Raw genomic sequence first — 16847 nt, 5'->3', positions numbered from 1 at the left:
ATATGTGTGCATGTGCTGTGCCGTGTGTATATGTCCGTGTGTGTGCTGTGTGTGCATGTGCTGTGTGTGTGTATGTCTGTGTATGTGTGCATGTACTCTGTGTGTATCTGCGTATGTCTGGGTGCATGTGCTTTGCATGTGGTGTGTGTACATTTGCTGTGCATGTGTCTGTGTATGTCTGCATGTGTGTGCATGTGCTGTGCACGTGTATATGTCTGTGTGTGTGTTGTGTGTTCATGTGCTGTGCATGTGTATGTGTACATCTGCTGTGCATGTATCTGTGTGTGTGCTGTGTGTGCATGTGCTGTGTGCATGTCTGTATGTCCGTGTGTGTGTGTATGTGTGTGTGCAGGTGCCCCACAGGGGTGTATACAACTGAGCATGCTCACTCACCCACATTTCTCTCAAGGGCTTGACACTGGATTCTTGCCTCTTTTTGTCCAGAAGTAGAACTTTAAACAATATTAGACGGAAATATTTTAATTTGTCTTCCTATGTTATTGCTGGACAATAGTGATTTAACTTTTTCCTTTTTAAGTAATTTTGAAGCAAATGCCTAGACACCATGCATGTGCACATTGTAGACATGTCAGCACATGTCTGTAGAACGTAAGAACTGGTAGAAACCCCCACACCCTGCCACGCTCACCTGGATTCACCAGACATCAGTCCTCGTGTTCAGGGAGGTGTGTGTGTGTTTGTGCCGCTCAGGACCCGCACGCGGCCCCACGCAGGACACTCAGCAAAGCGCCTGCGTGTGTACAGCTTCTCTCTGCCCTTCCCATTCGCTTCATGGTATATTTGTAGAGAAAACTTGGATTCCCTGGTTCATAGCTAGACACTTTGTCAGACTCAGGCTCTGCTTTGGAGAGGCTATTCCGTCAGTGGCACCTCACTCTTCCACCAGGGCACACAGGAAGACCGTTCGTCTTTTAAACCTGTTTTTAAAGAAGTCCTATTGATGCGTCTGCAGAGGCACAGTCTCCTTTAAGCTGGGCCATTTCCTCCTTGGAAAAAAGGCATTCATCTTTGCTGTGGGATATTTTAAATATGCATGAGCTGTCACTCTTTCCCCTGGTCTAACTTAGTCACTTTCAGTAATGACACATAGGAACGCTGCTTTCTAGCTGCAACCACAAATTCTGCAGGTTACTGACTGCTCCTTGTGACCCGCATATTGACTGCAGAACACGGCTTCAGGCCTTGAGAAACCCTCATCCTATAACAGACAAGTCCCCGTTCTCCTGAGAGAGGATGAGAGCACACAGGCCTCAGGCTGGGGTGATCGGGGACCCTCTCCCACCCTCCTATGAAGGCATCCCACTGTGTTGTGTTGAGGCCGAGGCAGGAGCGTGACTTTTTGATAGGAAGTGTAGGGATTTCATCTGTTGGTTCTGGTGGCGTCCATGTGGTTTGAAAGGCCCCTTCCAATTTCAAACCAGCAGTCTGTTCCCTCGGTGGTAGAGGTCAGGATGTGAGTAGGATGGGCTCCCGTGCCCTCCTTCCCCATGAGACACTGCGTCCCTGGGGTTAGTCCTGACCGTTGTCCACAGGTGACCAAGCCGTGAGTCAGGACACCAGTTGCAGGGCGGGGAAGCAATGACCCCTGGGTGGTGGGGCTGGGGAGCAGGGCTCTGCACCAGCCAGCTGCCTCCCCCCCTGCAGGGAGGGCCCAGCTCCACAGGACCTCGTCCTCTAGAGGTGAAACACATGTTTCATATTTAGACAAGAATTCTTAGCTGTAGTTGAAGCTCAAGCGAAAGTAGGAATGAGGTAAATTTCTGGGGAAAACAGAAATGTAAGACCCACCCCCCCAGCCCCCTCCCGTTCAGCTGTGGTTTCTGTGGCAGATGCCATTACAGTTGTTACGTGGAAAGCAGTTCGGATGCTGACAGAGACGACCGGCTGTGGTTTCCCCGGGGCCAGCGTGCTCAGCGCAGCGGGCCAGCTCTCACCACGGCGGCCACTGTCCACGGGGACTGGAAGAGGCACCGGATTCCCTGGACGGGTTTGGCAGAGCACCGTGAACCATGTCTCGCGTCTGATGCGCTGGCCTTTCCTGCCTTGGGACTGCGGCCTGTTTGTCAGGACAGCAGTGTCCGCTGCCTGCTGGATGCAGTTCTCCCCTCGCTGGGAGTTTTCTCCATCATGTCTTAACCCCCACTGCCCTGTCTGCTCCTGATCTAGCTTTCCCCGCTGACCGTGGTACAGGGACCGCAGCCTGACATGTAGCCACAGACGTGGCAAAGGAGGGTTCACCAGATGCTCCTGCCCTTCCTATAACGGGGTGCAGGGTGAGGACCTGGCCTGTGAGCTCACGGTCCCCATTCTGGGGGCGGGGGTGAGGACCCGGGCTGTGAGGTCACGGTCCCCGTACTGGTACTGCGGGGTGATGAGGACCCGGGCTATGAGGTCATAGTCCCCTTTCTGAGGGTGCGGGGGGAGGACCCAGGCTGTGAGCTCACGGTCCCCGTTCTGTGGGTGCAGGGTGAAGACCTGGGCTGTGAGGTCACGGTCCCCGTATTGGGAGTGTGGGGTGATGAGGACCCGAGCTGTGAGCACACGGTCCCCTTTCTGGGGGTACAGGGTGAGGACCCGGGCTGTGAGCTCATGGTCCCCATTCTGAGGGTGTGGGGTGAGGACCCAGGCTGTAAGGTCTCGGTCCCCATTCTGGGGGTGCGGGGTGAGGACCCGGGCTGTGAGGTCACAGTCCCCATACTGGGGGTGAGGGGTGAGAACCCAGGCTGTGAGGTCACGGTCCCCATACTGGGGGTGAGGGGTGAGGACCCGGGCTGTGAGGTCACAGTCCCCATACTGGGGATGCGGGGTGAGGACCCAGACTGTGAGGTCACGGCCCCTGTTCTAGGGGTGTGGGGTGAGGACCCGGGCTGTGAGGTCACGGTTCCCGTTCTCAAGGTGCAGGGTGAGGACCCGGGCTGTGAGGTCATGGTCCCCATACTGGGGGTGAGGGTGAGGACCCGGGCTGTGAGGTCATGGTCCCCGTACTGGGGGTGCAGGGTGAGGACCTGGGCTGTGAGCTCATAGTCCCCTTTCTGGGGGCGTGGGGTGAGGACCCAGGCTGTGAGGTCTTGGTCCCCATTCTGGGGGTACAGGGTGAGGACTCGGGATATGAGATCCCGGTGAGATCATGGAGGGGCATTGGCGCAGGCAGGCAGGCAGGCACCTTGCTGGACTGGGCTCTGCTCGGGGACGGGAACTGCTGGTGTCCTTCTTGCTGGCCAGGAGGCTGGATTCAGTGCCCTGAGCTGTTTGGAGTGACTGCTGATGTTTGAGCAGTGGGTGCTGAACTCATTTCAGGTTTCTACCCTTCCCCCCTGCCCATTCTCTTACTGTCCTGTATCTTCCCCTGAACCTTCCAAGTCATTTTCATCACTTATGGGAAAAGCAGTGCTGCTTTGTGGGGTACGGGAGGTTACAGTGCCACTCGTATTTATGGTTTTGATGCCAGTCCAGATACTACTGGTGAGTTAGGCCCCTCTTTTCAGTATCTGTTACTTTGTAAGTTATTAAAAATGCCCCGACATCATGTCCTGTGTCACTTGTGTGAAACCTAAGAAGAGCCTTGGAAACCTCTGACATCCCTGACCGTCGACATCTCAGTGAGAAGACAGGTGTCCTGGGATGGGCCCTGCACTGGGAACTAGGGTCCTAGCTCTGGCCCGCCTGCTGCGGCTTCATGCCCTCCCTCCTATGCTGCCCCCTGAAATCGCTGGCCATGGTGATTGGCCCCAGGGCATCGCCAGGACGCAGCTGGGCTTTGAGGAGGGGCAGCTCCCTTGCAGTCTGGGTGGTTGGGAACGCATTGTGCCCCTTCCACTGCCCCAGAGACGTGGATGGGGAGGCAGTGCCGCAGACAGATTCTAGAATGTGCCAGCCCCAACTAGAGCAGCTGCTGGGCTGCTTGGAGGGAGGAGTGCTAGAGACAGGAGCTCAGGGAGGGAGGAGCATGGTTGTGGGGGTGGGGGGAAAGGGGAGTAGCATGGGAGAGAGGAGCTTGAGGAAGGAGCTCAGGGGCAGGAGCAGAGGTGAGGGGGCGGAGCGCAGGACAGGGGACGGCAGGAGTGGGTAGGGTCAGGAGCAGGTATTGGGGAACAGGAGCAGGGGCTATAGAGCCTGGGTTGAGGGCAGGAGCAGGAGTGAGGGGGGCAGGAGCTGTCGGGGAGCAGGGTGGAGTGTGGAGTGGGGTGGGGTGGGGAGGACAGGAGGTGGGGGGAGCAGGGTGGAGCGTGGGGTGGGGTTGGGAGGGCAGGAGCAATTACGAGGGAGGGTAGGAGCTGGAGGGGCAGGGTGGAGCGGGGGCTGGGGTGGGGTGGGCAGGGCAGGAGCAGGGGGAGCCGGGCAGGAGTGTATGCTTTCCTCTTGCCTCAACTCCAAGGGAACCCCACACCTTAAAGTTGCAGACATTTCAGGATGGCGCGCCTTGGCACTTTACCCCGTGTGTGCTGTTGTAGTGAACACTCATCATGTAAGTGTGCGGTTGTGTCCAAGTCCCGTACAGCGTCAGCTCCCGGCCGTGGCCCTCCTGTGCTGCTCCTTGAGGTCACCTGCTCTGGGAACCTCCTTCGGGTGCAGTCACCTGTGTGTCCATCCACGCTAGGCTTTCCTCGCTGCGCACCGAGCTTTCCGGCTGATGGTCTTGAAGCACCTGCACTTTCCTTTCTGCAGCCAAGTACACAGTGTGTGGATGGCCCACGTGTGTGCATTCACTGTGTCTGTATGTCTGGGCCCCACTGCCACTCCCAGGTCCCAGGGTCACTCCCCCTGTAGTATTTTCCACACACTCCTCCCCACGCTGGTGTGGGGAGCTGTGAGTCCTCCTGCCTCAGTCTCCTTCTCTAGGGTTGCTTTGGCCCTGAAGGGCTCGTTGCAATTCCAGACAGATTGGAGGAGGGATTGGAGATTCCTCCTCCTTCTGGGGAGGAAGAAAGGCTTCTGGAAATTTGACACGGATTGTGGTGAATGTGTAGGTCACTTTGGGACGCATCGCCATCTTGCAGCCCAGGAACACGGACACACTTCCCTAGTTAGGTCTTGAACATGTCTCCGTGTGGGATGCAGGTCTTAGGCCTTTACCTCTATTTTCTTGCATTCTGGGGTGAGTCCTACTTGGATCCCATGGTGACCTGATGGTGGGCTGGTGCCCAGAGCCCCCCCTAGTCCTGGGCGGCATTCCGTGTGCCTGCCCTGCCTGGACCCTGAGTTGGACAGGCCGGTCGGCCCACTTTGAGGACTGAGGGATCCCTGAACGCAGCTGCCCGTGTCTCACTGTTGGGATAGGATCCTAGTGAGTCCACTTCTCCACCCGCTGCACAGGGAGGCGGTCTTGAGGAGGGGCCTCCCTAGAAGAGAACCCTGTGCTGCTGTCCACAGACAGCCCTCAGGGCCTCGAGGAATGCAGCAGAACGGACGAGGTGGGACATGGGGGTGGTCTATGAGTGCTGAATGTGACAGATCGTAGCCTAGAATGTTCTTTACAGCCTCCAGAGCTTTGGCTGTGCTGGAGGCCAGTGTTTCCCTCTTTACCTTCTCTATAGCATATTAATGGCCCCAACTGGAAGAACTATTTGGACTTGCAGACAGCTTGATTTATCCCAGCTCTGTTCTTAAATGGTTACTAATTTCTCACTGCAAGAAAATTCACAGTTTTTCAGTGAGTCAGCTTAATAACAAGATCAGGGCAGACAGTCTCACTAATACTAAACTCACTTTAGGTACTTAATATTGATGTAGTGGTACTCTGAATCCTGGGGTTTTATCATGAGGCAGAACAAGGCATTTTCTTCTTCAGACGGTGAGTTAGCACATTGCAGATGTTGTGCACACGTGAAGGTCCATCCTTCTGTGCTCTGTGTCCCTCCCCTGCCACAGTGACGTGGTCGGAGCCGGAGGCTGGACAACCAGGGCCCTGGAGGCTCACAGCAGAGCTGGGCCTCTGCCTCCTCCCTCTGATTCTCACACCTTGACAGCTTGTGGTAAGGAGCTTACATTGAAACACACATGTTTATAAGTGGACCTTCCTTGCTGGATGAGCTGCTTTTCCATCATTTATTATAAACAGAATGAAAGTGTCATCTGTGCCACTATCTCGCGGTCTGTGGTGTCGGGAGGTACAGGCCATCCTGGCATATGGCCAGTACAGAGAGAGCACAGTAACTTCTCTGCCCTGGGGACCACGTGGCGCCACCCGCTGCTGGCCCGAGCCATCCAGGCATCTCTCCTGGTTGTTGAAGCTGCCGAGTGGGCCCAGTGCCCTGCCGGAGGGGACCGAGCTTTCCCGGCAGTGCCTGTTTGTGTCTGTCTGTGCCTCGCCTGTGCTGTGTGCACCGTGTGTTTCTCTATAGTTTACGAAAGTTGCTTCCTCCCAAAACTCAGTGTGCTTTTACTCAGGTCATTTCTGTGTAGGTTCACATGTGTCCAGGAAGATGGCTTGTCACTGGGGCAGGGACCTGAGGACGAGCTGTGGAGCCGGGTTGAGGCAGTGCCCAGGGATGGCTCCTCTGAGCGGCCTGCTGATCCTTCAGAGACTGGCAGCATGAGACATTGCTGACGAGACGGCTTGTCATCCTGGGCCACAGCAGTAACAACTGTTCAGGTTTGGCCAGACTTGCTACTCCCCATTCTTTCCACCCTGTGTTCTGTGGAATGCACATGGTGCCGCTTAGTGTCTCCAGCCCCTTTCTTAAAGGGAAAGAACACCACACCAGCATGCGAGGCACACTCTTAGCCTGACAGTGTCCTCAGTAATTTTATTGGCAGACATGGTGGCTGTGAAGGGCACTCGTATTTCTGCAGTATCAGTTCATTTCAAGCACAGTTTTGGCGGGCCGGCCAGGGTCTCCTCACGGACTGCACAGAAGGCGTCTCAGAGAGACATTTTCAGAGTCCAGCAAGTCAACAGGAACGTGCCGTGTTTGGACTGCACACTCAACAGAATGCTCCGCGTTTGCGGGCGAGTCAGCCGGTCCTGGATCCCGGCAAGAGGCATGCACTGGGCCACAAAGGGGCGCGGCCCTGTTGGGAGAGCTGTCACGTGGTGGGGTGGTCTTGTGCTCCCTGGCACGATGGCCATGGGCCACATGTAGCCGCCGAGCACTGGAAGTGTGGCTTATCCAGCTTGAGGTGTGCTGGGAGTACACCATTCGGCAATTGATGAAAGCATGTGTCTCGTTAGTGTTGTTCGCGTTGACCTCACACTGAAGTGAGACTATCTTGGTTTGATGGGGTAAAATAGGGTGCACTGTTGACAGTCATAATACTTACCGTTTTTACTGTTGAAAATGTGCACATTAGAAAATTTCAAGTCCCAGCTGTGGCTCTCCACAGGCAGGACATCTGCCATAGCTGCTCAGGGCTACGAGAGCAGGCCTGGGTCCTAACCCCCTCGCATGGCTGTGTGAGTGCTATGACCTGGGTCATCACACCATGACCCCTGTGGGCTCATCACATCAGGGCTGCACTGACTGGCCCTGAGCTTAGGGTCTTGGGCAAGCTCCTGGGCCTGGTTTGAGACACAGCTAGTTTGAAGGCTCTTAGAGACCAGTTGGGGTGCATGGCAGGGGACCCACAGTCCTTACCCAGATCTGGGCTGACCGGGATGAGGTCGTGGGTGTGCGCTTCGGCCCCCAGAGTCACACGTCTGTGTGAGCGTGCGGGCACGGGGTGGAAGGAGGCCGGATGCTCAAGTGCCACAGCGTTACTAGCAGTGCTTGTCTGACAGCACCAGCTGGGTTTGGGTTCAGGACAACATACTTCCTTTTCTAGTTCTGTGTCCTGTGTGCTTGCCCAGTGAGATCTGGCCAGTAGCTGCCTTACTAAAAGCCCATGCCATCAGCACAGGTGCACCTGTGCCTGCTCACAGTGCAGATCCTGCTGGTCCTGGAAGATGCTTGGTGGGGTTGACAGGGACATAGATGGCCCAGCACAGGGTGTCCCCTCGTGGGTGTGGAATTGGGTGCACATGGGTAGTACAGGCCGGCCCGCCGGGGACGTGGTGTGTGCATACCTCCTGGAGCACCGCATTGGTGCACTCAAGGTGGAGGCCTGCTGGGAGGGGTGGTTGGTGGGAGAGGGACCTGCCTCACACGGTGCTGAGCGGTGACTGTTTATTGTGCTGTTTGGGCCTCAGCCATGTGAGGTCATAGGAACGCGATGGAAAAGACCTCCTGTATTAGGTCATCCAGCCCGTCCCTCAGAGCCGACTGACCCCACAGTATACTTTCCAGAGCTCCGTCCAGTTTTTCCAGTGACTCAGCGGCTCCCAGAGGGCGCGCAAGGCTGGTGTCTGAGCCTGCTACCTAGGGTCAGGATTTGTTGTTCTGTGCCTGGACGGGGCTCCCGGGGGTGATGCTGGGCTCGCAGAGAGGTGAGGGGCCCAGCCTACCTCTGTCACAGCGACCTCCGCGCTCCTCACCGCCAGCCCCTCCACGAAGCGGGCTGTCGCAGTGCTCCTGCAGCTGAGCCTCCAGGACTTGGCGGGCGCGCCTCACATGGCGCTTTATAGTTTTGACAGCTTGCTCCCATTTGTGAGCTCATTCCGGCCTCACCGCTCCTGAGGAAGGAGCTGATCTGCTCATCCTCCCGGCCACCTCCCTGCCTCCATTCTCTTCCTCGTGTGGCAGCCAGCAGTGCAGGGTGGCTTCTTGAGACACCTCCCAAGACGTCACCTGGGGACTGGTGTGCTGTCCCTGAGGTGTGGCCAGTCCTAGGCTGTGGTGTCACCTGGTGGTGCCAGTGGGGGTGATATCAGTGCGCGGTATGGCGCCCTGTGGGGTCCCCGCTGTATCCCCTGGGCCAGTCACTGCTGACACTCGTCCCTGCATGACCAAGGACTTAGAAGTCATCTGTGGGCCATGGACCCGCTGGGAGAGGGCAGACAGGCACCCCGTGCTCCTCAACGATTCACATTCTGCAGGCCCTTTGTCCTGACCCGACTTTCCCTGAAACTGGCATTAACATTTATTGCAGGTAGTTGGTCCTTAAGATTTCTCTTAAAATCATTCCTTTTTGTTGTCAGCTTGAGGATATTAAAGTTTTAAAGCCAGGCTCAGCACGCACGTAGTTAAAGTACCTTTCACAATGCAAGTAGTCTCGGTAGAATTGCAGTAAAACGCCTGCTCTTACAGCGTGTGAGACTTTGGACGTGTGACTGAGCCACAGAAATGGGGCAAGGGGCCACCATCCAGCCTGTCAGCGTCCCTCCTCCCCTCTCAGCCCGCAGGATTGTGCTCCACGATCTCACCTCCCTTGGGTGCTTTGTATGTGAAATGTTTCAAACACAAAGGAGAAAGTGGTTTGGCTTTTCTTTGTAAATCCTGTGTTTCCAGCTAGTCTGGGTTCGGTCCTTGGGTGCAGACAGGTACTGAAGACAGTGACTGTACAGACCCCAGGCTGCATTGTCAACTCCAGCCTGCTGCCCGCCCTGGGGGTCAATGCTGCTGAGTGGCCCAGCTGAGACCCAGACCCAGGACTGGAGGGCAAACTGTTCATCACCCCTACTGACTCACAACATTTCCTAAGCACTATAAACGTGACGGGAAGATACACTGTTTTTGAGAGTTTGAAGAAAGGCATCCCCCCCTGCCACATGTGCCTCTCTTGCAGATCCTGAGGAAACTCAAAGGTCTTGCCCTGGACACCGAGGCAGAGCTGGAGAGGCAGGATGAGGCCCTGGATGACATCACCGCCGCCGTGGACCGGACTACCCTAACCATCGACAAGCACAATCGGAGGGCAAAGAAACTGACTTAGAGGGACAAGAAAGCATGACAGTCACTTCCCTGAGTGCTTTGTTCTCAACACCTGCACGCTTCCTTGACCAGAAAGCCCGGGAAGTTGGGTCCAGGGCTAGGCGGTACCTGGAGGCCTTGCCCTGGGAGGTGCAGGCCTGCCTGGGCTGTAGGGGCCTGGCTCCCTGTGCACTGTGATGCTGACCATGGCCCCCAGGGGGGAGGAGAAGCTCCAGGAAGCCTGCACCCCCATGGTGGCCCCAGCTCCTCTTGCTCCCACCTGTCCTGGGCCCTGATTCCCTGCTCCCTACCCTTACTCCCCTCACTCCTCCCTCCCACTCTCCCCCTTCTCCCCCCTCTCTCCTCCCCCCACTCCCCCCACTCCCCCCACTGCCCCCTGCTCCCCCCCACCCCACTCCCTGCCCTCCCTCCCCATTCCTCCTCCCTGCAGGGCTCCCCCCTACCCACTCCCCCCTCCTTGCAGGCCACTCCCCTTTCATACTTGAGCCCCTTGGAGCCTGGAGAGCAGCTGGAAGCTGACCCCAGTGCTCAAGGCTGCTTTGCATGGCCAGCAGCACAGCTAGCGGAGTCTTCATTGTTTCTCTGTCCTTGCTTGGTGCAAAAGGGCAATTTAAGTCTCTGGTAAAGAAGTCTGCTGATTTTTGACTCTGCCCCCCTAACTCTGTGTGCTATGTGAGCAGAGCCCCTTCTGCAGGACCACATTCAGGCCCAAGACCCCCCCCGCCTCTGGGCCACTGTGCGTGGGCCCCAGTGCCCTCAGTCTGTCCTTCTCTGGGGACAGGCCAGTTCCTTCATGGTTGTGCTGTGATTTTCTACCCGAAGTCTAGTACATCTGGAGGTCATCCTATAAACACCTGAAATGTTCCCCTGCCCAGTTTTTAGCCAAGTGTGAAAATAATACATATTGCACCTTTTTTAAAAAGTGTCTATTTTTTCTTTAGGTGCCCCATTTCTTCCCAGAAATAGAAGAGATACCGTAGTTTTAGAATGTATTTTGAAGATACATGTTGATGCTGCTTTCTGCTTGGGTTCCCAGTGGGAGGGCCCCTCAGGAAAGGATGGGGGCAGAGTGTGGAAGTGGGTGAGCCCTTCTCTCACAGGCTGGGCCACCTGCAGACTGCTTTGGAATAGGCTCTCCTGTGGCTGTCCTCTGACTGTGCAGGTATAGTGCTAATTTTCTGGGGCTGCTAATGAAGTACAAGTGGGGGGCCTAGGACAGCAGGCTTTGTTCTCTCCCAGGTCTGGAGGCCAGGAGACTGAGGTCAAGGTGTCACAGGGCCATGCTTCCTCTGAAGGCTCCAGGAGGATCTCTCCTGCCTCTCCTGACTGCCAGAGCCTCAGGTGTTCTGGGCTCATGGCCGTGTCTCCCCACTCTCTGCCTCCATCACCAAATGGCTGACTGAAATTCCCCCTCCCTTGTCTCATAAGGACACCTGTCACTGACTCAGGGCCTGCCCTGATCCAGGGCTAGCTTTTGCATAATGTGGCCATTTCTGCTAATGTCGCATTCCAGTTCAGTGTGGATGTGAATTTGGGGTCACCTAGGAGTGCGCAAATTTCTGGAAGCTTGCTTGTTCAAGAAGACACAGGAAGTAGCACGTCTAGAAAATAACCTTCATGGGTATCTTCTGGTTCTTGTTACTTTGGTGAGATATAGTCCTCATCTCTGTCTACTTTATTTGACCTGTCCCTGCCAACCTCCAGAATGACAAGTGGGCCTGTGCTTTCAGGGCCGCCAGTCTGATGCTGGCGTGTGAGTGAGTGCCCCAGCACTTTTCTGGCACTGTGAGATTGGAGTTCTCAGCCCCAGAAGCTCCTTCTTCTCAGGCTCAGTGCTGGGGAGGACAAGGAGGGCACAGCAGATGTGTACGTGTGTCAACAGGACAGTTATTGAGAGCTTCTGCTGTGCCCAGATGCAGTGGCGGGATCGTGTCCTGTGGAGCTTGGAGTGAGGCGGGAGGATGCAGTTCGTGCCCTGGGCCCTGGGCATGTGCAGGTAGGCAGGCTGCCCTAACTCCAGAAGCTTCAGTTCCTGCAACAGCCCATGAGGAATGAGGTTCCTAGAGGTGGAGCATGTGGTTCTCTGTGACAGCTGAACTCCAGACTCACACCAGGGACTCAGAGTGCACACACGTGTGCATACACACATGGACTTGCATGTGCACACACACACATGCTGACCCCAGGCTCCTCAAAACTCCGTGGGTATCTGTGCATCTCACATCAGCAGTCAGAGGAAGAGCCACAGGCCAGGTGACTTCTGCCATCAAGAGCCCTGAAGTCGGAAGGAAAGCAAACCTGTCCCACCCTTAGCCTGCTAGGGCGGTCCTGCCAGCATCCGCTCATGCTGGAGACAACCACTGCCCTTCATCTCCTGGCAGCTGGGCTGCACAGACTTCTGCAACTGGCAGTACTCAAAGCAGGGCCAGGACTCCCGGTGAGTTCTCCAGAACTAGCCTCTCCTTTTCCAGCACCTGGGGATGCTTGAGACCCCAAGCACCAGCAAGGTATGTGGCACTGAAGACACTGGAGTGTTAGGGCATTATCTCTGGGCCATTCTCCCGTGAATACATAAATTGATGGAGACAACAGTTCTCTGCAGAATTAGACTGTTAAAAAAAAAAAAAAAAAGGTACATCAGGATCATTTTATGCTACTTATTAAGCTTGACCCCAGAGTTAACTTTTTCATCTTACACACTTCCACTAGCAAAACTCCATTGCCAAATCAGGCTGGAACCTAAGCACAGACACCTACCTGTTTAACCACTGGACTCCAAGGCACAGGCCAACCCTAACTATGAAGGGCAACCTAAAAGGCCAGCCCTTTTCAAAAATCCCTATGAAACCAGGCAGTAATTCCAACACCAGTTACTCCTAATCCCAGGTGCTCTAACCACCCCCACTGCTCCCACCCCAGGTGCCCTGACTCTACTCCCCACCTCTCCCCTCCCTTGGTGTCCTAACTCCACCCCTACTGCTCCCCTCCCCAGGTGCTCTGACTCTAATCCCAACCTCTCCCCTCCCCAGGTGCTCTAACTCCACCCCCACAGGTCCCACCCCAGATGCCCTGACTCTACTCCCCACCTCTCCCCTCCCCTGGTGCCCTGACTCCACCCCCACAGCTCCCCTCCCCAGGTTCCCTGACTCTACTCCCCACCTCTCCCCTCCCCTGGTGTCCTAACTCCACTCCTTCTGCTCCCCTCCCGAGGTGCTCTGACTCTAATCCCAACCTCTCCCCTCCCCAGGTGCTCTAACTCCACCCCCACTGCTCCCACCCCAGATGCCCTGACTCTACTCCCCATCTCTCCCCTCCCCTGGTGCTCTGACTCCACCCCCACCACTCCCCTCCCCAGGTGCTCTGACTCCACCCCCACTGCTCCCATCCCCTGGTGCCCTAACTCCAGCCCCCACTGCTCCCTAGTCTGGATGGACTGGCCATGCCCCACTTTTTGGACTCAGAGGACATAACTGGGACTGGACACTGAGTTGCTTCTGGAAGCTGGACCAGGGGAAGCAGGTGAATAGTCAGGTGGTGATCTCTCTGGCCATCTTCAGGCAGCCCAGGTGTTGGTGTGATGGCTGGAGCCCAGTTCTTTGCATCAGGTGAGGAGATGCTCTGGAGGGTGTCATGAGGACCCCACTGATGCTTAGCAGTGGCAGCGGGCTGTTGGCAATGGGGCCTGTGGTGTCCACCCTGTTTTCTGCTTTCCTGATGTGGGCCTTGACCCCTGACACTGACGTTCAGTCCATTTGTGGGGTTGAGGTCACCCATGTGCTTTATTTCTGCACCAAAATATTAGTGTTTGCCCTTTAACTGACGATTGGGGCTGGACTATATTGGTTTGTTGTCACCCTGGGAGGTGTTTGCACTTCCTAAAACACAAAATGCTCTGAGTCCAGTTTTACTCCATATAAAGGTGGGCAAAACGCAAGACCCTTGCAGCTATGGCACCAACTTCACGCTGACATGAAACTGCTTTCACATCTCATCAAAAACAATTGACTCTGGAACAAAACAACCCTGAGTTAATTGGTCTGTTTCAGGCACAGGTGGGTTTTGTATAAAAGGCCCAGAAGTAACTACTTCATCTTGAGCCATGTGACGCATATCACAATGTCCGGGCTGTGCTACTTACAAGAGAGCGTCCAGGACTTGTGAGCAAATGGGCTTGATGTGTTCAGATAAAACTGTGACATTACAGTGTCATTTATTTCATGTGTCAGGATTTGTTATTCTTGCTTTGATTTCATTCTTTCAACTCTCTGAATTTTAAACACGCCCTGGGCATGCAGGCTGCAGGTGCGTCACCCATCAAGGTGTGTGGGTCCCTCAGGAGGTAACTCGCTGGCCTCCTCAGCCCTGGACTTCAGTGTGGCCGCAGCCGGGGGACCCGCCCCACTCCATTCCCAGGCTGTGCCCAGCAGTCCACAGCTTCAGAGGCTGCACGGATGGGAGTCCGTGGTCCTGGTCCTTTAGAAGGCAGAGCTTGGAATGGGAGGAGTAAAGTGAGGAGCAACTGATGTGGATTCCACAAGTGATTTTCCCTGCAGGCCCCAAATGAGCACACACACAGATTTTAGCCGAGGAAAAGATGAACATCCTGGAGACATTTTCAAACACACAGACACACGCACACACAAGGAACGCGACTGTATGCAGTCAGTTAGGGTGGGGGCTTTGGTTTGGTTTGGACTTTGATGAAATGCCTTCTCAGAGGCAGGGCGTCAGCCCTGGCATGAGACCACCAGCCTCACCTGTGAGGAGCCCCCTCCCTCCTTACTGCTGCCAGTTTAATTATTAGCCATAGGTTTGAGTAAAACTTGAAAGACACACAAATTGTAGTCAGTTTTCACATTTGCAACTGATTTCCACATCCACATAATATTTCAAACTTCTGGCACCCATCTGGAAACTTGGAACAGCAGTGGGCCTGTTGAGGAGGTAATTTTCCCTGATTCATTTTGAAAGTGAAAAGCCGCAGGGCGGGAGGCAAGGGTGGTCCTGCTTCCCAAAACGGCTGGTCAGTCTCGCTCCTAGGCTTCCTCAGCACAAGCAGGCAGGAGCAGTGGGAAGGTATCGCTTTGCAGCCCCAGGAGCTCCTGCCAGCCCAAGAGAGCCACGCACAGCCAGGCTGTGCTGCCAGGTAAGGACCCCCGGGCTGCAGAGGTGGAGAGCTATGAGCAGGACCAGAGACTGTGCCCCGTGGACCAGACTCCCACAGGCGTGGACAAGCATGTCCTCAGAGTGTGGCTGGTGTGCCATCATGGGCAGCTGCTCTCCCAGTGGGCAGCTTGGGCACCGGCACCACCCTGTCTGTCTCTCTGGCACATTTTCCCCCACCAGGTGCCCCAGGGTCCTTCAGACTCTGCTCGACATCTCCTGTCCCCACCTCTGCCATTTCCTCTCACCCCCAGGATGGGGGACTGGTGACTCACTTTCCCCAGCTGACCCTTCTGCTTGGAGCATCTTTCCCGGAATGAGCAAAGGGCTTGTGTCCATCAGCTGGTTGCTGGGTACAGAAACCCAGCTGGACGTGGAGGAGGCTGTGCCCACCCACAGTGGCCTTTTCTTCCCATGCCCGGCCATACAGCAGGTGCCCGGAGGGCTGACCCTTGTTGGGAGACTCGGGGGCAGATGTTCTGGGAGGCGTGGGGGCAGCAATGGCACTAATCCCACACTGTGTAAGGTGAGCGTGTGAAATTAAAGAGAAGCCCCACTAACGTGGACTCCGACACTAGCCAGGGATGCCGGAAAGGGGAGCCTGCCCCTTGGGGACCCCAACCAAAGCATCCACAACTGGAAAGAATCACCAGCTACAGGCCCCCCGAAGGAAGAGGTGTGGGTTGCATCTCCTACAAGAAGACCACCTCTGTAACCCAGCCAATGAGAAACCGTTAGAATGTCCTAAACTGCAACTCTCTGTTATCCCTGAATAAACCCATTTTTGCTGATAAAATACCTATTTATTTTTGAGGTGAACAAGGACAGTCAGGCAATGCACAGCCTCCTGCCGTCCCTTGGCTGTTGCTGTGGGACCTCAGGCCACAATGTCCAGTGAACTGAGGCTCTGGTTCTGAATGTGGCCAAGGCGCTAAGATCACAGCTGGGGAAGATGATACAGACGGGTCAGAGGACAAGCCCAGGAGCCACCCCCAAGTGCTGAGGAAGCACTTCACCTATGATTCGGACACTCAGGTCTGCCCCGCGTGCTGTCTTGCCCCGAGGGCTCACAGAGGCACCCCAGAACAGCGCTGAGGCCTCTGGAGCATGAGATCCCTCCCAGCTGACCAGTGGGACCGAAGACTCGGGGAGGACAGTGTGGAGAGAAGGGAAGGGGTCTCAGCCCTCAGGGCAGGATCCAGACCAGCAGGCTGCTCAGCGTGCAGATCCAAACCCACCATTTATGCCCCATCTCAGAAAATGAGCTTCCTTCTGTAGTCGGTGGCTTCCTGCTAAACCCACAGACCACCTTTCTTCCCAGTTGGCTTGGCCACACAGGACCTGGCCCTGACACAGGGTGTCACAGAGAGGGGCTGGAGCATTAGCTGGGGAAGAAGAGCAAGACGCCCTGGGTAGCAACAGTGATCCCTCGAGACTAACCCAAATCAGGAGGTGCCTGAACCTGCAGCCTCACTGGCTTTCTGGGCTTGCAGGGGTGTTCAGGTCCTTAAAAAAAGATCATGGCATCTTGTCCAAGCTCACTCTGAGCTCTGGGTCTGGGGAAGTAGGTACCCTGCCGTCCTGTAGTCAAACCCTGACCCTAGGAGGCCCCACAGTCCAAGCCCTGCTGCCGGTAACACTGTCAGGCCTCCCCCTTCTTACACTGCCTAGTGGGGTGGGGGGGGGGGCAGACCTCACAACCTGGGCAGGATCCAGGATCCCCCCCTCACCCACCCCTCACTGTGCACAGACCTCACAGCCTGGGGAGGGTCTCCCAAAACCCACCCCTCACTGTGCACAGACCTCACAGCCTGGGGAAGGGTCTCCCCCTCACCCACCCCTCACTATGCACAGACCTCACAGCCTGGGGCAGGGCCTCCCCCTCACCCACCCACCCCTCACTGCGCACAGACCTCA

The 16847-nt window shown here is 55.9% G+C and overlaps 1 protein-coding gene across 2 annotated transcripts in view; it reads left to right on the top strand.

Annotated features, from left to right (window-relative positions):
- The window catches only part of SNAP47 (synaptosome associated protein 47), a 49986-nt gene extending 40194 nt beyond the window's left edge, over positions 1–9792 (top strand). For both annotated transcript variants that reach the window (XM_049648375.1, XM_049648374.1), the window contains one exon: positions 9622–9792. In XM_049648375.1, the coding sequence (XP_049504332.1) occupies positions 9622–9683 (62 nt within the window). In that variant the 3' untranslated portion in view covers positions 9684–9792. The remainder of the gene's footprint in view (positions 1–9621) is intronic.
- The last annotated feature ends 7055 nt before the right edge of the window (positions 9793–16847 follow it).

The sequence above is a fragment of the Panthera uncia genome (assembly GCF_023721935.1).
Source record: "Panthera uncia isolate 11264 chromosome A1 unlocalized genomic scaffold, Puncia_PCG_1.0 HiC_scaffold_17, whole genome shotgun sequence".
Lineage (NCBI taxonomy): Eukaryota > Metazoa > Chordata > Mammalia > Carnivora > Felidae > Panthera > Panthera uncia.
The sequence above is the reverse complement of the archived record's forward strand: the minus strand, read 5'-3'. Positions and strand labels throughout refer to the sequence as shown.